Source organism: Ranitomeya imitator, chromosome 10, assembly GCF_032444005.1.
Source record: "Ranitomeya imitator isolate aRanImi1 chromosome 10, aRanImi1.pri, whole genome shotgun sequence".
Taxonomy (NCBI): Eukaryota; Metazoa; Chordata; class Amphibia; order Anura; family Dendrobatidae; genus Ranitomeya; species Ranitomeya imitator.
The window spans coordinates 87,733,038-87,756,457 of NC_091291.1; the positions used below are offsets into that span (position 1 = coordinate 87,733,038).

At 43.5% G+C, this 23,420-nt stretch overlaps 1 protein-coding gene across 2 annotated transcripts in view; it reads left to right on the forward strand.

The window, feature by feature from the left end:
* Nucleotides 1-23,420, forward strand: part of POU2F3 (POU class 2 homeobox 3) — a 193,010-nt gene that overhangs the window by 43,609 nt on the left and 125,981 nt on the right. Inside the window, exons 1-2 of one of the 2 annotated variants that reach the window (XM_069743095.1) lie at nucleotides 9,380-9,502; nucleotides 9,904-9,975. In XM_069743095.1, the coding sequence (XP_069599196.1) occupies nucleotides 9,912-9,975 (64 nt within the window). In that variant the 5' untranslated portion in view covers nucleotides 9,380-9,502; nucleotides 9,904-9,911. Of the gene's footprint in view, nucleotides 1-9,379; nucleotides 9,503-9,903; nucleotides 9,976-23,420 lie in introns of those variants that run through there. The other variant, XM_069743094.1, reaches the window with a different exon arrangement.

A 23,420-nucleotide genomic window follows, 5' to 3' on the forward strand; every position in this document is an offset into this window, starting at 1 on the left:
TGTTCAGCTTATTATCCCAGTGTGTCCAGCATATTACCCCCAGGTATTCCAGCAATCTGCCCCAGTGTGTACAGCATATTACCCCCAGTGTGTCCAGCAATCTGCCCCAGTATGTCCAGCACTGCCCCAGTGTGTCCAGCAATCTGCCCCAGTGTCCAGCATTGCCCCAGTGTGTCCAGCATTGCCCCAGTGTGTCCAGCATGTTACCCACAGTGTGTCCAGCAATCTGCCCCAGTGTGTCCAGCAATCTGCTCCAGTATGTCCAGCACTGCCCCCAGTGTGTCCAGCAATCTGCCCCAGTATGTCCAATTGTCCAGCATTGCCCCCAGTGTGCCCAGCAATCTGCCCCAGTGTGCTCAGCAATCTGCCCCAGTGTGCCCAGCATCGCCCCAGTGTGTCCAGCATATTACCCCCAGTGTGTCCAGCAATCTGCCCCAGTGTGTCCAGCATATTACCCCCAGTGTGTCCAGCAATCTGCCCCAGTGTGTCCAGCATATTACCCCCAGTGTGTCCAGCAATCTGCCCCAGTGTGTCCAGCATATTACCCCCAGTGTGTCCAGCAATCTGCCCCAGTATGTCCAGCACTGCCCCCAGTGTGTCCAGCAATCTGCCCCAGTATGTCCAGCACTGCCCCCAGTGTGTCCAGCAATCTGCCCCAGTATGTCCAACTGTCCAGCATTGCCCCCAGTGTGCCCAGCAATCTGCCCCAGTGTGCTCAGCAATCTGCCCCAGTGTGCCCAGCAATCTGCCCCAGTGTGTACAGCATATTACCCCCAGTGTGTCCAGCAATCTGCCCCAGTATGTCCAGCACTGCCCCCAGTGTGTCCAGCAATCTGCCCCAGTATGTCCAATTGTCCAGCATTGCCCCCAGTGTGCCCAGCAATCTGCCCCAGTGTGCCCAGCAATCTGCCCCAGTGTCCAGCATTGCCCCAGTGTCCAGCATTGCCCCAGTGTGTCCAGCATATTACCCCCAGTGTCCAGAAATCTGCCCCAGGGTCTCCAGCATTTCCCCAGTGTGTCCAGAAATCTGCCCCAGTGTGTCCAGCATATTACCCCCAGTGTGTCCAGCAATCTGCCCCAGTGTGTCCAGCATATTACCCCCAGTGTGTCCAGCAATCTGCCCCAGTGTGTCCAGCATATTACCCCCAGTATGTCCAGCACTGCCCCCAGTGTGTCCAGCAATCTGCCCCAGTATGTCCAATTGTCCAGCATTGCCCCCAGTGTGCCCAGCAATCTGCCCCAGTGTGCCCAGCAATCTGCCCCAGTGTCCAGCATTGCCCCAGTGTCCAGCATTGCCCCAGTGTGTCCAGCATATTACCCCCAGTGTCCAGAAATCTGCCCCAGGGTCTCCAGCATTTCCCCAGTGTGTCCAGAAATCTGCCCCAGTATGTCCAGCATATTACCCCCAGTGTGTCCAGCAATCTGCCCCAGTGTGTCCAGCATATTACCCCCAGTGTGTCCAGCAATCTGCCCCAGTGTGTCCAGCATATTACCCCCAGTGTGTCCAGCAATCTGTCCCAGTGTGTCCAGCATATTACCCCCAGTGTGTCCAGCAATCTGCCCCAGTATGTCCAGCACTGCCCCCAGTGTGTCCAGCAATCTGCCCCAGTATGTCCAATTGTCCAGCATTGCCCCCAGTGTGCCCACCAATCTGCCCCAGTGTGCCCAGCAATCTGCCCCAGTGTGCCCAGCATTGCCCCAGTGTGTCCAGCATATGACCCCCAGTGTGTCCAGCAATCTGCCCCAGTGTGTCCAGCAATCTGCCCCAGTATGTCCAGCACTGCCCCCAGTGTGTCCAGCAATCTGCCCCAGTGTGTCCAGCAATCTGCCCCAGTATGTCCAGCACTGCCCCCAGTGTGCCCAGCAATCTGCCCCCAGTGTGTCCAGCAATCTGCCCCAGTCTCCAGCATTGCCCCAGTGTATCCAGCAATCTGCCCCAGTCTCCAGCATTGCCCCAGTGTCCAGAAATCTGCCCCAGGGTCTCCAGCATTTCCCCAGTATGTCCAGAAATCTGCCCCAGTGTGTCCAGAAATCTGCCCCAGGGTCTCCAGCATTGCCCCAGTGTGTCCAGAAATCTGCCCCAGGGTCTCCAGCATTGCCCCAGGGTGTCCAGCATTTCCCCCAGACAGACAGAGTCAGACATAAAGAAAAAATAAAAGTAAAATCCTCACCTCTCCCGTTCCCAGCGCAGGTCCGCTGTACTCAGCGTCTCTCCGGCTCTGCAACACTGTGCAACACTCAGGACAGAGAGGCTGAGTGGCGCACAGTGATGACGTCATCGCGCCCTCTGCCCTGAGACGTCGCAGAGTCAGAGGGCGCTGAAGATGCTGCGGCTGCCGCAGGAACCAGGAGAGGTGGGTATTAGAACGGGGGCCCTGGGGGCCCGGCGACGGCCGCGGCCCGGTGACCCGCCCCCCGCATTGTGCCGCCCGGGGTGGCCCGCCCCCCCCCCCCCCCGCACCTCTTTCCTACGCCACTGCCCAAGGGTGGTTTGCACGTTAACGACCGGGCCAATTTTTACAATTCTGACCACTGTCCCTTTATGAGGTTATAACTCTGGAACGCTTCAACGGATCCTGATGATTCTGACACTGTTTTCTTATGATATATTGTTCTTCATGATAGTGGTAAAATTTCTTTAATATTAGCTGCGATTATTTGTGAAAAAAATAGAAATTTGGCGAAAATTTTAAAAAAATTTTTGGAATGTTTAAAAAAATGAACATTTAACTTTTTTTCACAAAAAATTTAATTCAGCTCCAATTTGTTTAATTTTACCAAAGGTAACAGGAGAAAATTGACCCCAAAATTTGTTGTACAATTTGTCCTGAGTACGCCGATACCCCATATGTGGGGGTAAACCACTGTTTGGGCGCATGGCAGAGCTCGGAAGGGAAGGAGCGCCATTTGACTTTTCAATGCAAAATTGACTGGAATTGAAATGGGATGCCATGTTGCGTTTGGAGAGCCACTGATGTGCCTAAACATTGAAACCCCCCACAAGTGACACCATTTTGGAAAGTAGACCCCTTAAGGAACTTTTCTAGATGAGTGGTGAGCACTTTGGTCCACCAAGTGCTTCACAGAAGTTTATAATGCAGAGCCGTAAAAATAAAAAATCATATTGTTTCACAAAAATAATTTTTCGCCCCCAATTTTTTCCCAAGGGTAATAGAAGAAATTTGACCCCAAAAGTTGTTGTGCTATTTGTCCTGAGTACGCTGATACCCCATATGTGGGTGTAAACCACTGTTTGGGCGCATGGCACAGCTCGGAAGGGAAGGAGTGCGATTTAACTTTTCAATGCAAAATTGCCTGGAATTGAGATGGGACTCCATGTTGTGTAAAGTAGACCCCCTACGGAACTTATCTAGATGTGTTGTGAGAGCTTTGAACCCCCAAGTGTTTCACTACAGTTTATAACGCAGAGTCATGAAAATAAAAATAAAAAATTTCCACAAAAATTATTTTTTTAGCCCCCAGTTTTGTATTTTCCAAAGGGTAACAGGAGAAATTGGACTCCAAAAGTTGTTGTCCAATTTGTCCTGAGTACGCTGATACCCTAACTTTAGCCCCAACCTTAACTGTAGCCCTAACCCTAGCTTTAGCCCCAACCCTAACCCTAACTTTAGTCCCAACCCTAACCCTAACTTTAGCCCCAACCCTAACTGTAGCCCTAACCCTAACTCTAACTTTAGCCCCAGCCCTAACCCAAACTTTAGCCCCATCCCTAACTGTAGCCCTAACCCTAGCCCCAGCCCTATCCCTAGCCCCAAGCCAGCTCAGCCGGCTACAGGAGCATGGGCTTCAAGTGAAACCTTCTAAACATCACCTGTTCCGCACCCAAATTGAGTACCTGGGGAATGTGGTCTCTGCAGAAGGTATACGTCCGTCTCGTGAAAAGATTGCAGCGGTGTGAGACTGGCTGACCCTGAGAAAAGTAAAACATGTCCGAGCCTTCTTAAGACTGACTGGGTACTACCGATGGTTCATGAAAAACTTCACCCAGATTGTGACTCCATTATTGGAACTGTTGAAAGGAGTACCAGCAGGAGGGAAAAATTGGTAAGATTCATTGGGGAGAGCGCCAGGAGAAAGCGTTCCAAACCTTGAATATGGCTCTGACATAGGCCCCGGTCCTGGCCTATGCCGATTTCCCTCAACCCTTCATTCTTCATACAGATGGAAGCTTACATGTGCTTGGAGCAGTGCTTTCACAGATTCAAGATGGAAAAGGGAGGGTGATTGCCTATGCGAGTCGCTCCTTTCATGACTCTGAACGAAACCCAGACAATTACAGCTCATTCAAACTAGAACTGTTAGCATTAGTCTGGGCCATGACAGAATAGTTTGCGGAGTACCTATCCTTATCAGAAGTACAGGTGCGCATGGATAACAACCCTCTGGCCCATTTAGAAAACGCAAAATTAGGGGCCTTGGAACAACGCTGGGTCGCTCAAATGGCCAAATACTGGTACAGAATAGCCTACAAATGGGGGGGCTGAAAACACCCATGCAGACACATTATCCAGAGTCCCCTATGGGCAACCCAGCCCTAACTGGGATGAAGAGCTGGAGGCTGATGAAGTGCCGAAGTTCCACGGATCTGCCAGGAAGTTGATGGCTACGAGGAACTAGAATGGGCAAAAATTTCAGGGGAGTATTGGAGCAGCCTCATGATGAGTTGGTACGGATTCAGCAGGAAGATGAAGAGCTCGTCCGACTTCGGCAATAGGTGGCCCTCAACCAACTGCCTACATGGGAGGAGAGAGAGAACCTGTCCACTGGAATGAAACAGATACTCCGGCAATGGGAGAGGCTCCACCTAAAAGAAGGATTGTTGAAGAGAAAAGTACAGTTACAATGGGCCCTATCTGTCACCTGGCAAGTGGTGATTCCTGAAAATCTAATACATCAAGTGGCTAGAGATGCACATGAAAAAGGGGCTCACTTCGGTCCAGAATAAAACTTTCATTGGCTGCAAAGACTAGTGTATCATTCACTGTTAAAAATAAAGGTGGAAGAAGTCTGCCGACTCTGTAGGAACTGTGAGCTTGTCAAACCTCCAGAGCAGAGGGCCCCCACACAAACCATCGTAACCTAGGCTCCATTGGAAGTATTAATGATTGATTATTTAACAATAGACCTAGCCCATCAAGGGTATGAACATTGTTTAGTAATGGTAAACCACTTCAGTAAGTTCCCGGTAGTGACCCTGACTCAGGACTAAACCGCTGAGACGGCAACTTACGCCATCTGTAAAAACTTAATTCAAGTGTATGGCTGCCCGAAGAGAATTCACTCAGACCAAGGTGCTTGCTTCTTAGGGCGAGTTATGGAAGAACTACATCAATTGTATGGAATTGAGAAATCTCGGACGACGCCTTATCATCCTCAGAGCAACGGAGCGTGTGACGGTTATATCAAACCCTCATACAAATATTGAGAACCATAGAAGAGGATCATAAGGTCCATTGGCCGGACTATGTAGCAGAACTAGTGTGGGTGTATAACAATCGGGTACATCGCACCACCGGATACACGCCCTATACTCTGCTTTTCAGCCAGCCAGGAAAAGAGATCACTGAGTTGGAGCTGACTCTGAGGAGGACTACCCAAGGACAGAGGTGTCAAGCTGGGTCCGAGAGCATCGTCATCGACTACAGACTCTACATCATCTGGTGCAGACCCGTTTTCGAGAGTTGGCACATCCAGAAATGGCTCCTCTAAGGGGGACAGCTCTACAGGCCAGCAACCGGGTGTTAATCAGAGAGAAGCGTCCTCAAAACAAATTGGATCATCGATTAGAAAAGACACAGCACTGTGTACAGTGATGAGTCAACTGTGAAGGGCCTGTTTACGAAGTCCAGCCCAAAGGTGATGATGATACTTCTTCTCGTGTTGTACACCGAAACATGTTACGCCCCTGCGTGTCTAGAGATCCCATGCGAATAGAGAAAGAAAAGCACAATGCCCTTGAGGATCCTCTACCCATTGCAAGTCATGAAGAAGATGACAAGTACGCTGAACCTACAGGGATAGAATAAAAAAAGAACAGAAATCTGAAACTCCAGAGACTCCGGAAATTCCTACAAGGGCCGTTTCTCCAGGGCATAGTGAACCCACACCTTTGTCTATACTGCCTGATTCAAAAGTACTCAAGCAGAACCAGCTGAAATTCCCAGTTTACAATGTTCTGTACGTTTGACAGCAGGAAAACCCCCTAACCGATTTGACCAGGAAAATTTTGTTTGAAACATAAAAACATTAAAGGGGGCGTGGCTAAGCAGACAGTTAATGCACGTGCAGAAATTCAAACAGTTCAGGCGGGAATGACGCACGCGCGAGAGTCCTGTCAGAGAAGATCAGCTATGAGGCGACGGGGCGCGCTGACAGTAACCGACTGGCGGTGTCCCGCTGAGACACCACAGATAACGCTGTCAACGCGAACACCGCTGTCCCTGCTTGCATCGGGGACCATAAAGAGCCTGCTGACTTAGCCGATGATACTGTCAAGACTGCCCCGGCCAGGTGTACTGACCGTGAGAGGCAAGGTCTGTGTACGGGATACAGGCACTGGCCATTATAGAGTGTGTCGGGACAGTGTCACAGGGTCTGGCAGTGTAGGGACTCTCACCACTGAGGGAAGAGACTATTCCACTTTCCTCCCTTCATCTGTTGGCGCCAGTGCCCGTGATAATACCACAGAGTATCACCGCCATCGCCAGGTTCACCAGAGGACATCGCCACCGCCAGGACCACCAGAGGACACCGCCATCATCAGAACCACAGGAGGACATTGTTAATGTCAAGGACGTTTCCCCCATTTTTTCACAGAACTGTGACAGATCCCGTTTTGTTACGTAATCTACACGTCCTCAGTCACGGGCAAGAGCACACCCGTGGCTGATGCCCAAAGTGTCAAGAGTATTATTTGTATTAGTTGCCTTGCTCTTTGTGTACATATCTCCCTGCGAGGAGTAACTATTGTTTATTAAACCCCTTGTTTACCCTTGATCTGCCTCCTGTCCATCACTGCATCCCGCAACCTGCTTATACTGGGATCTGGTTTTACAACATGATCCAGTGGATTGCTCCCACTGTATGGAAATGCGAACCAGAGGTAGGATTGGTTGTGAAGCACGGTCAAAGCTAAGAGGTCACTTCAGGAACAGAATCATAAAACAAGTGAGTAGTCAAATATATGGAACAGCCCCACTGCTGACAGGAGACAGAAATCAAATCAACAAGATTAATCCCATCCACAAGTCCCTGTAATAAAATAGGATTGATAGTATGAAGCATCACCCATAACAATGGTGTGGCACCACCTAAAAACCAAAGCAGAAATCGGTACAGGTACAGGTGTTACAAAATTGCATCCCAAACTACGACATCCATTTTAAAATGTTTCCCATTGGAAGAGTGAAAAATTTAAAGCTAAAGAAAAATTTTAGTGAAAGAGAATTCAATTCTGTGAAACACCTGAGGGTTAAAAATTCTCCCCTAGAATAATTTCTTGAGGGATTTAGTTTCCAAAATTTGGTCATTTGTGGGGGGTTTCTTCATTTTTGGCACCTCAGGGGCTCTGAAAATGCAACAAGGCATTCGCTGTCTATTCCCGCTAAATTTGCGCTCCAAAAATCAAATAATGCTCCTTCCCCTTTCAGCCCTTCTTTGTGCCCAAACTGTTGTTTTCAACCATGTATTTCTCATCGTGTTCTAGAGAAAATGTGTAACAAATTGTTTGGTCCATTCTTCCCTATTAACCCTTGTGAAAATGACAAATTTGGGGCTGAAACAACATTTTACTGGAAAAAAATATTTTGTGTGCATTTACGTCCCAATGTTGTATAGTTTTAGGAAGTCCCTGCAAGTACAAAATGTTCAACACATCCCCTAGATGAATTATTTGAGAAATCTAGTTTCCATAATGGCATAACTTCTGTGAGGTTTCTGCTGTTGTGATGCCTCAGGGGCTCTGCAAGGGTGACAAGGAGTCTGGAAGCCAAATCTGCACTCCAGAAATTGAATAGCTTTTGTGTGCCCAAAGAGTGTTTTTTTTTACCACATATGGGATATTGTTATGTTCAGAAGAAGTTATCTAACAAATTGCGGGGTCCGTTTTTAATTTTACCCTTTATGAAAATGACAGGTTTGAATCAACACGTTAGTTGAAAGAAAAAAAAAATATTTTTCTTATTCCACATTACAGTAATTCCTTCGAAGCACTTAACGGGTTAACAATTTTTGAGAAAACAGTTTTGAATATTTTGAGGGGTGCAGTTTCAAAAATGATAGAACTTTTGGGGTTTTCTAATATAAAAACCCCCTCAAAGTCATTTCAAAACAGAATAGGTCTGTACAATTGGAGTTGTACATTTCCTTGAAAAATTGCTGCTAAATTTTAAACCCTTCTAATAAGTAAAAGGACATTTAAAAAAAAAAAAAGGACATAAATTAGATATTAGATGATAAATGTTGTTTATTAACTAGTTTGTGTGGTATGACGATCTGGTTAAGGGTAAACATTCAAAGTTTGAAAATTGCAAATTTTTCAAAATTTTCGTCAAAATTCAGATATTTTCATAAAACACCCCCCACAAAGAAATATCGGCCTAAATTAAAGTGCTTTGGGTAACGAAAAAGCTGTCATGCTCCAGTCGGTACACTTATGATTGAACCAAGATCTGCGCGACCCCTTAGATTTCTCTTTTGTTCATTCACTTTGGATTTTTGTTAAAAATAAACTATTCTTTTTTTTTTTTTATTAAAGCATTCTTACATTCAAACTATTTTTTACACACCTGCCTAAAACTTTTTCACAGTGCTATAGTACTAGCCAGTTTGTATTGATTGTTGATTTTACTTGTACTGTGTGTGGGTTTGTATATTTGCTCCTAATATTATACACTTCTAGTTATTACTGCTGTATACATCCCAGAATTACTGCTTTTACTCCGTAAAATTGCTACTTTTGCTTTTTTGTACTTGTTGCTAGTTATTATATTGTTGTGATATGAAACATTTTCAATTTTGCAGTTTTAAGTTATTGTAGATTTTCCATAATTGAACCTAATTGTTGTTTCTATAATAATAAATGAGATGGCACTAGTCAGTTCATTCTGATTGTTCCCGTATGCATTTTTGTCTCATTTTAAGGCTTTTCATTAGACTTTTTTTTTTTTTACTAACTTCAGAAAAGTTTAAATGCCCCGAGACCAGCACATTGTTATCTTATGCAAATTCTCCCTGACAGCTGTGATGTGACTGGCTGCCTGTGGCATATGCAAATGATCTCCTTTATCTGTTTGGTTTACATGAGTGCTAAGGGTTAAAAGCCCTGAAAAGGGAGGAGGGGGGTCAGTGTAATTTGTATAAAATATTCCTCTTCTCCAACTGACTTGTGGATCACCTGGAGGAGAGACGTAGCGCAGACTGCAGGAGCGGCCATAGATCTCATCTGGAGAGGCCGACATAGAGTGGTACAGGCGAAATTCAGGTGAGGAGAGCCGCACGTGTGCTGGAGAGAGATCTGCTCTTATGTGATCCCTTTAAGGGAGGATACCCACATAAATGACCCGTATAGTAGGGAATATATCAGATCTTGTATGGGAGAACTTGCTGCCATGTTTCACACTATTTTGAATGTTACCGTTCACATCTGCGCCGATTGTCATCGATTTATCTTCCCGGGCAATGGATCCTGCAGATAGGTGACCAGACTTGGCCAGATGTGAAGGACTTGTGAGGTTCCGCCACTCCCCGCCCGATGAATATGATAATGCCTTGTGTACACCCGAATTTGAAAGTCCAATGAATTTTATTGTAATCCAATGATTTGTTTAGAGAGATACCATAAACATTTATTAAAATTGACTTCTTTTCCTGGACTCTTCCCAGGTATTAACATGAGCCGTGAACCAGATTCCACAGAGGAGCAGCAGAACGCCGGTGGTCATCATCTACAGAATGGTAAGAGCGCAGCTCCGGGGAGGAAACGGGGACCTGAGAAGCACAGTTTTGTCAGCACATTATGTGGAGTTTAGTAGTGTTTTATTGTATGTCACATTTATATAGTGAGGAAGGCAGGGCATGGACTCCCAACGTATCACAAGGTGACAAAAGACTATCACAATGTACAATAAAAATCATTCCACCGGTTCTATATCATTGTACGATACATACGATATTGTATATACGTAGGGGTCGCAAGAAATAAAGAAGTGGTCCTAGAGATAATGGTATATAACAATACATCATGCCATAGGTAGATAGATAATAGATAGATAGATAGATAGATAGATAGATAATAGATAGATAGATAGATAGATAGATAGATAGATAGATAGATAGATAGATAGATAGATAGATAGATAGATAATAGATTGATATTAATATTATATATATGTATATATATATGATAGATAATAGATAGATGATAGACGATAGAGAGATAATAGATAGATATTAGATAAATAGATGATAGATACTAGATAGATAGATAGGTAGATAGATGATAGATAGATAGATAGATAGATAGATAGATAGATAGATAGATAGATAATAGATAGATAGATAATAGATGATAGATAGATAGATAGATAGATAGATAGATAGATAGATAGATAGATAGATAGATAGATAGATAGATAAATGATTGCTAGATAGATAGATAATAGATAGATGATAGATAGATAGATAATAGATAGATAGATAGATAATAGATAGATGATAGATAGATAGATAGATAATAGATAGATAGATAGATAGATAGAGATAGATATTAGATAAATAGATGATAGATACTAGATAGATAGATAGGTAGATAGATGATAGATAGATAGATAGATAGATAGATAGATAGATAGATAGATAGATAGATACATAGATAGATAGATAGATAAATGATAGATAGATAGATAGATAGAAATTAGATAAATAGATGATAGATACTAGATAGATAGATAGATACATAGATAGATAGATAAATGATAGATAGATAGATAGATAGATAGATAATAGATAGATGATAGATTGATAGATAATAGATAGATAGATGATAGATTGATAGATAGAAAATTTTATCCAATCATGTAATATTTTTGTATATCTTACTTCACAAGTTGATTATATTGTGGACATATTGGTATAAATTGTTTACATTTTCCTGCTTTCTTACAAAGAATATATTACAGCTATTCCCTTCTTGTATATTGCTTACTGGTGGCTTATGTTGTATGTAACTTTTATTATGGCACTTACAGCGCCACTCTGATGTTTGTTTTTTTTTATTTCAGCACTGGAGTGGTATCACTGAGGTCTGTTCCCTATGTGTAGTAAAATACTTATGTTCTCCTGGTTCTGGCGCCGCTCCGGCCTATCTTCTTGTGGTTACAGCTCTTGACTGGCCAGAAATGAGAGCCTACAGCACAAGCTGTCATTGTGAGTCTATGAAAGCCTTGTTCGGACTTTGTTCTGGGTCTCTCATAGACTTACATTGCAACGATCCGGCTGGTCTCAGCTCGGGTCACATGGACCGGAGCGGGGTTGGGAACAGTAGAAGACGGCGAGCGGTAAGTATTTTACTAGACGCAGGGAACAGACATTAGTGATAACACTTCAGTGCCAGAATTAACAAAAATACACCAAAGTATTGCTGTAAGGTTATTGTAAATGTCCGTTCCCTTAGTACACAGCTGCCACATAACATTTACGGTTACATGGTGTTACATTTTATAAGGAGATTTCAAAATGAATTGTTTCATTCATAATCTATCAATCAGAATCAAAACTAGTAATCATAAAATGATGAGAAGAACCTGAAAAGTTTGGTAAATTGTAGAGTACATGGTATGAGTGGCGTCTGTAGGCAGGTCTTCTGCAGGCAGGTCTTCTGTAGGCAGGTCTTCTGTAGGCAGGTCTTCTGCAGGCAGGTCTTCTGGAGGCAGGTCTTCTGCAGGCAGGTCTTCTGCAGGCAGGTCTTCTGCAGGCAGGTCTTCTGTAGGCAGGTCTTCTGTAGGCAGGTCTTCTGTAGGCAGGTCTTCTGCAGGCAGGTCTTCTGTAGGCAGGTCTTCTGTAGGCAGGTCTTCTGCAGGCAGGTCTTCTGTAGGCAGGTCTTCTGTAAGCAGATCTTCTGCAGGCAGGTCTTCTGCAGGCAGGTCTTCTGTAGGCAGGTCTTCTGCAGGCAGGTCTTCTGTACGCAGGTCTTCTGTAAGCAGATCTTCTGCAGGCAGGTCTTCTGCAGGCAGGTCTTCTGCAGGCAGGTCTTCTGTAGGCAGGTCTTCTGCAGGCAGGTCTTCTGTAGGCAGGTCTTCTGCAGGCAGGTCTTCTGTAGGCAGGTCTTCTGTAGGCAGGTCTTCTGCAGGCAGGTCTTCTGTAGGCAGGTCTTCTGCAGGCAGGTCTTCTGCAGGTAGGTCTTCTGTAGGCAGGTCTTCTGCAGGCAGGTCTTCTGTAGGCAGGTCTTTTGTAAGCAGATCTTCTGCAGGCAGGTCTTCTGTAGGCAGGTCTTCTGCAGGCAGGTCTTCTGTAGGCAGGTCTTCTGTAAGCAGATCTTCTGCAGGCAGGTCTTCTGCAGGCAGGTCTTCTGTAGGCAGGTCTTCTGTAGGCAGGTCTTCTGCCACTCCATACACCCGTAATCATCGGAATGGAAAGGCGTTGTCACACCGCTACACTATATTCCATCAGTGTCAGTAGTCACATCAGTAATGACAGTGTGGTGAGATGGCTGCAGATGTGGAGACTGAGATCTGAATGTTACATACTGCTGGATCCTTCCCTATACAAGTATACGCAGAGCAACAGCAGATATAAGAAGACACTGAAAAATAATTAAAATATCGAAAATCAATAAGGTGTCAGGTTCTGAGATTAAGCGGAAGATTAAATAGAGTGATACTATTACACTTCCATACATACAGTTTAGTCTAATCAGTGTTTGAAAAGTAAAACAAAGTCATTCTTATTCTTCAGAGCAGAATGTGCGTTGTATTTTCAGGCAATATTTGTTTTTTTTGGAAACCACATGTTCCTCCTGTGTAACTTGGCTGCAGGACGTTATAGTCACCTGCTTCTCACTGATTGTGTTCCCTGAATAAAATGTATTTTTATTAAAGAAGCACACCTCCTCCCATCAGCGTTTTCATCTTAATATGTTGCAGTCATCTTGTATTTTTCATTAGGTTTATGACATCACATAATTAACCCCTTTGCCCTCCATGGCTGTTTGCACCTTAATGACCAAGCCAAATTTTACAATTCCGACCACTGTCACTTTATGTGGTAATGCCTCTGGAACGCTTCAATGGATCCCACTGATTCTGAGATGATTTTTTTCATAGAGGAGAAAAACGGAGGTATCATTATACGCTGCTGAAATCTGATAATTGGTGACATTAAAACATTTATTTAAACAGGTTTAAAAGTCTACGCTTTTCGAGGTCACGCAGGACCTCTTCATCAGGACAAACGTTCGTGGCTGTACAGTACTGCTTAGCTATACGGAGAGACTCGGGAGGGACACAGCGCTATTTGCCTTCTGGAGCGCAGATTTTCCTAGAATAGTTTGTGGACTCCATATACAGAGCTCCTAAGTGCTAGAGCAGAATCCCCCCTCGAGTGACCCCATTTTGGAAATTTTACCCCTTTGGGAATTTATTTACAGGTGTAGTGACGATTTTGACTCCATGAGTGTTTTCCAGAAACAAACAGCAATGGATGTTGCTGAGTGAAAACTGCCATTGTAGAACCCAGTATGTTGCAGTCACCAGTACATGGTAGTGACCATCTCATGCTTCTGGAGACATGCACCCATAAGTTAGGTGGGCTGTCATTGCTACAGACATGTCAAACATGTGGAAGTCTAAAAAGACGGACACCACCGGATCACAGATCAGACAGTGTTCACAGTGCCTCCATTTGCCTCATTATAGGGAATCTTCCGCCGGGGGTTCACCTATTTCAGAGAATTACATGGAAACCCGGTGTAAGTGCTCAGAGTAGAGCACAGGATAAATGTGAGCCGAGACTTACTGCGATCTTTGGAATGCAGAATGAACAAATCATCGGCATGTGAAGAATTTGCTTTATTTATTTTTTACACTGTTCCTCATGCAATATAAGTGATTAGGTAACTTTGTTCTTCTGGTCGGTGCAATTACAACAATACCAGATTTATATCTGGTTTTTATGTTTGGCTGCTGTCTCACACTAAAAGACCCTTTTCTATGTAAAAACTAGTTTTTGCATCACCACATTTTGAGATCTTTAATTTTTCCATATTTCTTCTGACAGAGTCATGTGACTGAATGTTTTTTGTGGGGTGAGTTAACATTTTTATTGGAACCATTTTCGGGCACACAACATTTTTGATCGCTTTCTATTCCAATTTTGGGAGGCAGAAAGAACAAACACCAGCAATTCAGGAATTGTTGTTTTTTCTTTTTATGCTGTTCCGGATGTGATAAAATTGATAAGGCAGCTTTATTCTTCAGGTCAGTACATTTACAGCGATACTACAATTTTATTGTTTTTTTATGTTTTGGTGCTTTTACACAGTATAAACTATTTTACAGAAATAATAATTATTTTTGCATTGCTGTATTCCGAGAGCTGTAACTTTTTTCGACTGATGGAGCTGTATGGCAGCTTGTTTTGTGCGGGACAAGATGTTGTTTTCAAAGATACCATTTGTATTTACATTCGTCTTTTCAATCGCGTTTTATTCCACTTTTTGTTGGGTGATATGATGGAAAAGCATGGTTTTCCCCTCGTTGTTTTTTTTGTTTTTTTTCGGTGTACACTGAAGAGGTTAACTAGTGGTACAGTTTTATGGGTCGTTATGGATGCGGAGATACCAACATTTACTTTTTTTGTCAAATTTCTATTTTTATGTAAAAAAAATAATCAGTACAATACATATATTTTTTTTTCATAATTTTCAGATTTTTTTGTAACTATTTTTTTCAACTTTTTAATTTTTTTACTTTGTCCCACTATGGGACTTTCACTTTCAGCAGCCTGATTGCAGTTATAATTCACTGCAATGCATGAGTATTGCAATGGATTGTAACTGCCATTGCTGCACTGACACGCGCTCTTGAGCCCATGCTTTGCGCATGGTCTGAGGGGCTCGCCATAGCCTGATGACCCGTATGTTGTCATGATGACATTAGGTCACCATGGCAACGATCAGGCCCCCACTATGACATCGCAGGGGCCTCAATCAAAGCGTAGGAGGGGCCCCCTCCCTCTGCACTTCTGCTAAATGTTGCGATCTCTAGCAATTGCAGTATTTAGAGGGGCGGTGCGGGCACTGCTCCTACACTGCCTCTGTGCATGCAAAATCGCCTGGACTTACTCAGTATGTCTAAGGTTGGTAATTACCAGCCAACCATGAAGAACTGAGTATTTCCAAGGTCGGAAAGGGGTTAAAAACTGACTAGCAGAATCCGTCTAAGTTCTGTGTAGAAACAGGAAGCCTCTTTTCCCTGCATGAGTCATCATTAGAACTACAATTTTACTTCAGTGTTTTCCAACACATTTGTATTTTCCTGAAAATAGATTTTTTTGTAATTTAATCTGCTGAAATTCAGCAATATGGTAGGCAATAAAAGGTTAAAAAAATAATACTCACCTCACTGCTCCCTTGTTCTGCCACCCCTGTAATCAGTCATCTGGTCCTCCACATCTCTTCTTTTCGGCTATCCTCAACGGGCACATCTTCTTTGGCCTGATTTATTGTATGCCGGATCTTTCGACGCTAAGGAGGCCTGTGCCTCCGAGATGCTCACTAAGCCTCAGGTAATGCACATTGTAATATGACAACATGCGCAGCAACAGCACAGCGTGCAGAGACGTCAGGGGTGAGGCGAGTGTTCTTTTTTTACATTCTATGTTTATTATGCCCTAGAGTCTGGAGAGACCCCAGAGTATGATAAGTAGCCTTTAATTCCCATCTAATAACTTCAATGCAAATCGAATTACCAGGTAGAATTTGTGTAATTTGGCACATTTGATTCTTGACTGATTCGATCATCTCTACTTCTCTGTTATTCTGATTGATATAAGGTATAGGAAGTATTCATTTAAAGTGATTGTCAGCCCAGGATAATATTTTTATTTATTTTTTTAGTCAAAATAGGTTCAAAATTATAGGATACATTTTTCAATATACACTTCTATTGGTCATGTCTATGTTTTTCTCAAACAGAGCTCCTAACACTCTGAACAGACATTTATAGAATATGGACACATTTGGGGGTCATTGGTTTTAATATCTAATTGCATTTATTTTTGGCTAAAAAGGCATTTTTCGGTAGAGGGATCTCATGAAATATTTGGATCATATGGCTTCTACAGCCTCTATGTATCACAGTGCATACATAGCAGAGGTAGTTACCAGTCAAATCTGTCAGTGAGCTCATCTGGATGCATTGTCTGTGACTTTTATCTCTCTCCTTCTGAACTATCTTCTAGGTTGTTTTTATAACAAATTTAAAGGTAAACTTTGATGTTGTCATAAATTAGTTTAGTCATTTACAGTGTTCTACCTTTTTCGTCTGGGTTTCTGTAAAAATCTACCAAAAAAGATGAATTTGATGAAAACCCCCATAAAGCCATTGACTATAACGAGGCTGGCGGAGTTACTTTTTTCCTGTCTGGTCTCCATCCCTGTATTATACATCCTTTTAGACACTAAGAAAAGCATGGTAAAATACACTTTTGTACACATCTTAAAAAGACAGACACTGCAGCGATGGAGACCAGATGAAGTCTAAACTTACTCTGTTGTGTGTTGTGGTTTCTGTTGTAATCCTTCTTTTCCGGGATTCTGATGATAATAACCCCAGTACAGTACTCAGTGCAGAACACTGCATACAGTGTGTGTGTGAATTGAAACTGAGAAGATTGTTCAGGAGAAAAGAGATAAGGTTACAGATCCTCATTCTGCAGTCTGCTCAAGAACAGGACCCCGATGAGCACTGTTTGCAATGGAAAGGTGTCAGGCATTGCTATAGAAGCGTATAAGAATTCTAACCACCTCTCCCGTGCCTGGCCCAATTCTCAAAATGAATGTAGCTCCAAATAATGGGATCTGCCTCTGCCATACAGTTTCGGCAAATTTTGTGGATATACCATTATTATACAAAATCTGAATATCCCTTTAAAGTCATGCAACTTTGCAATAGAGTTTATTTTTTCAATTTTGTGATGTTTATCTCCTGCAGCCTCTATGATATAGCGTGCAAGGGGTCCCGTTCCCTACATAAATGCAAGTCTCAAAAAATGATTTGCTGTGCAGTACATAGTGCTTACATCCAGCGGCCACCAGAACAAATAACAGCTGATCGATGGGCGTGACAGATTCAACCTCCGCTGATCTGATGTTGATGATCTATCCTCCTTACAGGCCATCAATTGCCTGGACAACATCTTCATGCAATAACAATTCTGCCAATGTGTTCTTAGCCAAAGAGATCTGTTACCCCCAGAGGACAAACTACACTGCTAATACAGTGATATAGCACCTATAAAACTCCTACCTGTGGGGAAGATTTCAGTGTTTTAGTGGCCGAGGATGAGGAGGTTTTGGTGCATTCTTGGTGTGGCCAGAGGCTCAGTGCATTTTTCCTTATCCTGATTCCCAGCACTTACTTGCATAGAGCAAACATGGCCTGAACACAATCCACGGCCTTGCACATCCGCACTGACACTGCCAGAGTCCAGTGGCGCTCACACAGTATAGGTGCAGGCGGTCTGTAACCTCAGGCTCCTATCGGACAACATTCTCCACACTACCAAGTATATCCATATATACACCAAGATTTGCTCTACAGATAACAAAATCTTGCCCTCCCAAAACAAAGGGCAGAAAGTACCATACATTAAATATCCTTCACAAAACGTGTGATCCAAGAAGTAATTCGATCACCACTACAGTACTATTGTAAAATATTAATTTTATTAGACATATATTTTTTCCTTTAAAAAAAGAACAATATAAAAAAGTATGCATTACTACATAGATGAAAGGTGCAAATCCTCACTAATGAGGGACTATATTGCCATAAGTAAGCACCAAAATCCTAGGCCAAGCATATACATACAGTTACATCACTGGATCATGGTGGAGACACAATCTAAAATGTATCTAACATGTCAATATAACATATATCCTAAAAGAGCTCTCAGAGTCTCCAAGTTTAAACGCCCCTAAGGCGCCAATATCTCTAATAGGGAGAGACACGAGATCATATAGTGGTCTTCACCCATAGACTTTCAACATGTCCAGTGTATGTATATAGCAGTTTAATAAAAGGTATATTACCTGATGAGTAGGCCTAGTGTGTGTACCTCGGCGTCCCTCTGCCCCGACGCGCGTTTTGCAATAGCTTCTTCTGGAGGAAAATTAATATTTTACAATAGTACTGTAGTGGTGATCGAATTACTTCTTCGATCACACATTTTGTGAAGGACAAGTATATCCATGTAGTAAACGGCATCCTTGGCAATACCGAGGATGCACCAAAGCACTATCATTTGTATATGAAATAAAATGCTTTTTCTCTGCCACTAGACTGTAGGAATCATCTTTATAGGGGTTCAGTTTTGGGGATGATAAACTCCCTTTAAAAAAATGTGTGAATATGATCGCAGCAGTACATTGTGGGTATGTTTTTACATATATGGAAAAAAGACTCTGGGACATAAGATTGACTGAACCCCCTAAATTCAGAAGGGCCAGCAGACCATCTAATGTGTTTGAAGGCCCTCCAACTCTCCTCTCAAAAATCATATTGACCAAATATTAAGCCAACAGGTAGATGATCTCCCCCTTTAAGACAGAGTTGCTTTATCTAGGACAGTGTTTTCCAAACTTCAGACCTCGCGGCCCCCAACAGATCATGTGATCAGGATTTCCTTGGTATTGCGCTAGTGATGGAATTATCAAGGCATCAGAAATTGCCACATGTTCCCTCACCTATATAAAACTAAGGAAATCCTGTAAACATGATATATTGGAGGCCACGTGGACTGGAGTCTGGGAAGCACTGTGCCTGTAGGACTATTGGATACAATTTTGCCTCACAGAGACATGAGCAATTTCTACCTAAACCCACGTGGCACTTGCAGAATTTCCATTAATCAATAAAACATGATTTATCGACTTACGTCATAACTCCCAATCCTATTGATAAGGAAATATAACATTGTCTCCCAAATTATGTCAATGTTCTTCTGGTAGAGCATTTTAGGAATTTATAAACGACTCATAATATTTTTGGACAATGGGATTTATGGTTCTCTTATTATGCCCCCTAAATTTTTAATTGCTTATGCAGCTTCTACTTGGCATTGAGTGCTAATGCCAGCGCTGGCGCAATTGGCGCGAGCAGAGGAAAATGATGAGAGTTATATTCAAGTCAGAACAATGACAGCAGGGGGGCTTTTGGTACTATTACTTCCATCAAACTACACCTGCTGCCACTAATAACAGTGACAGCAGGAGCGGATCATGGGGGTATTCCTCACTCGTCGCCTGCATGTGTTCCCCCATATTTTCTATAAACAGACAGGCAAAACAGACAGGTAAAAGGCACAGCTGGGGGCTGCAACCCTCAGCTGTCAGCTTCAGCAAGGCTGGTTACCAAGAATAGAGGGATCCCCATGCTGGTTTTTTTTTTTTTAATTATGTAAATAAATAATTAAAAATAAGGCATTTTTGACAACCAGCCTTGTTAAAGCTGACAGCTGGGGCTGGCATTCTCAGAGGCCATTGATATAGGCCCCCAGCCTTAAAATCGCAGTCCGCAGCTGCCCAGAAAAAGCGCATCTATTAGATGCGCTATTTCTGGTGCTTTGCCTTGCTCTTCCCACTTGCTCTGTAGTGGTGGCAAGTTGGGTTCATATTTGTGGGGTTGATGTCACCTTTGTATTGTCAGGTGACATCAAGCCCACGGATTACTAATAGAGAAGCGTCTATAAAACACCTATCCATTACTAATCCTATAGTTACATGGTAAATAAAAACACAGCCAGAATAAAGTCTTTTATTAGAAACAAAACACAGTTTTCTTTTTTATTTAAAAACGCCTATTCCACCAAAGCCTTCGTTCTCCTGTAATAAAACTAAAATAAAAAAACAACAATATACCATACCTGTCTGTTGTTCTGTCCCATGCCGTAATCCATGTCTTGGGGATAAATAGTTTTCAACCTGGACAGTGCCCAGATGCGAACCACTGGTGACTGAACTGCTGCGAGCACAGCCTCAGTGACCGGCGGTGACATCATCGAGGTTCCCAGCCGGGCTGAACTGCGTTGACCTCAGGACCATATGAAAATGCCAGTGATGAGGTCACCGCAGTTCAAGCTCAGTGTCTTCACAGCAGATCACCGTGAGAATTTCGGTGATCAGCTGTGAATACACTGAGCTTGAACTGCGGTTCAACACCAGGTTTTTCATTTGTTTAGTTATAGCGCAGGCGGCGGGTGAGGAATACCCCCATGATCTGCTCCTGCTATCACTGTTATTAGCAGCAGGAGGTGTAGGTTGATGGGAGTAATAGTCCCAAAAGCCCCCACCTGCTGTTATTGTTCTGATATGAATATAACTCTCATCATTCTCCTCTGCTCGTGCCTATCACCGGCAGAACAGGGGAGAATGATGAGAGGCGTCTTCAGCACCCGAGAACAGAGCGCAGGCCGGCGTAACACTACAGTAGAATGGGAGAAAACATCGCATAGCACTCGGACCAGTGTTAATCTATGGGGCAGCTCACATCACCGTATTTTTTTCTCCGGTGTATTCTACGTGTGTGTAAAATCATAGCATGCTGCGATTGTCACCAAGATTTGGCCGAGACTCGCCAATGCAAGCCTATGGGTGCAAGAAAAAAAAAATTGCACAGCACTCCTCCATGAGTGCTGTCCGATTTTTACACACCGGTGTCCTGTGAAAAGCTGGCAATTCATGTGCATGTACAGTAAAATCACACTGACAGGTTAGAATAGAATAGATATATATACATAGAATACATATACAGTACATATATATATGTATAGATGTCTGTGACACACACACATATATATATGTATATATATATATATATATTTATATATGTATATATACAGTATGTATATACACTGCTCAAAAAAATAAAGGGAACACTCAAATAACACATCCTAGTTGAATGTGCCGACAACAAAATCACACAAAAATCATTAATGGAAATCACATTTATTAACCAATGGAGGCCTGGATTTGGAATGATGCTCAAAATCAAAGTGTAGACTCAAATTACAGGCTGATCCAACTTCAGTGGAAATGCCTCAAAACAATGAAATGATGCTCAGTAGTGTGTGTGTGGCCTACACGTCCCTGTATGACCTCCCTACAATGCCTGGGCATGCTTCTGATGAGGCAGCGGATGGTCTCCTAAGGGATCTCCTCCCAGACCGGGACTAAAGCATCTGCCAACTCCTGGACAGTCTGTGGTGCAACGTGACATTGGTGGATGGTGAGAGACATGATGTCCCAGATGTGTTCAATCGGATTCAGGTCTGTGGAACAGGTAGGCCAGTCCATAGCTTCAATGCCTTCATCTCGCAGGAACTGCTGACACACTCTGGCCACATGAGGTCTGGCATTGTCCTGCATTAGGAGGAACCCAGGGCCAACTACACCAGCACATGGTCTCACAAGGGGTCTGAGGATCTCATCGTGGTACCTAATGGCAGTCAGGCTACCTCTGGTGAGTACATGGAGGGCTGTGTGGCCCTCCAAAGAAATGCCACCCCACACTATTACTGATCCACTGCCAAACCGGTCATGCTGAAGGATGCTGCAGGCAGCAGATCACTCTCCACGGGATCTCCAGACTCTGTCACATCTGTCACATGTGTACCTGCTTTCATCTGTGAAGAGCACAGGGCACCAGTGGCAAATTTGCCAATCCTGGTGTTCTGTGGCAAATTCCAAGCGTCTTGCATGGTGTTGGGCTGTGAACACAACCCCCATCTGTGGACGTCGGGCACTCTGTCCATCCTCATGGAGTCAGTTTCTAACCATTTGTGCAGACCCATGCACATTTGTGGCCTGCTGGAGGTCATTTTTCAAGGCTCTGGCAATGCTCCTCCTGTTCCTCCTTGCACAAAGGCTGAGGTAGCGTTCCCACTGCTGGGTTGTTGCCCACTACGGCCCCCTCCACGTCTCCTGGTGTACTGGCCTCTCTCCTGGTAGCGCTTCCAGCCTCTGGACACTACGCTGACAGACAAAGCAAACCTTCTTGCCACAGCTCGCATTGATGTGCTATCCTGGATGAGCTGCACTACCTGAGCAACTTGTATGGGTTGTAGAGTCCATCTCATGCTACCACGAGTGTGAAAGCACAACCAACATTCAAAAGTGACCAAAACATCAGCCTGAAAGCATTGGTACTGAGATGTGGTCTGTGGTCCCCACCTGCAGAACCACTCTTTTATAGGGGGTGTCTTGATAATTGCCAATAGTTTCCATCTGTTGTCTATATTCCATTTGCACAACAGCATGTGAAATTGATTGTTAATCAGTGTTGCTTCCTAAGTGGACAGCTTGATTTCATAGAAGTTTTATTTACTTGGAATTAAATTCTGTTGTTTAAGTGTTCCCTTTATTTTTTTGAGCAATGTATATTACATAGACAGATAGAAGAAAAGCCGGTAATTCATCTGCTATGTTCTGTGAAATCACTGCAGGAGCTGACAGGATAGAAGAGATGGATTACATACAGTAAATACATATAGAATAGGTAGATATACAGATGTCAGTGAGAAATACAATTAGTATAGTGTGCATGCAAATTACTGGACATTTATATAATTAATAAAAGATTATTTTTCAAAAGAAAATGGCGTGGGCTCCCGCACAATTTTTGTAACTGGCAGAGGGAGAGCTGATGGCTGTGGGGCAGATGTTTATAGCCTAGGGAAGGGGCAATACCCGTGGAGCTTCCCAGGCTATTAATATTAGCTCACAGCTGGATAATTAGCCTTTACTGGCTATTAAAATGGGGGACCCTAAAAAAATGATGTACGGTCCCCCTATAATTAATAACCAGCAAAGGCTATGCAGACAGCTGCGGGCTGATATTAATAGCCTAGGAAGAGGCCATAGTTATTGCCCCCCCCAGGCTAAAAGCATCAGCTCTCAGCCACCCCAGAAAAGGCGCATGTTTGAGATGCGCCAATTCTGGCACTTAGCCTCGCACTTCCCACTTGCCCTGTAGCGGTGACAAGTGGGGTAATAGTTGTGGGGGTTGATATCACCGTCAAGCCCCGAGTTTAGTAATGGAGAGGCGTAAATACTGTATACTGTGCCTGGCTTCCAGAAATCTGGGGGTGGGTGCTTTTTCAGAAACTTTGCATCTAGTCAGCATCAC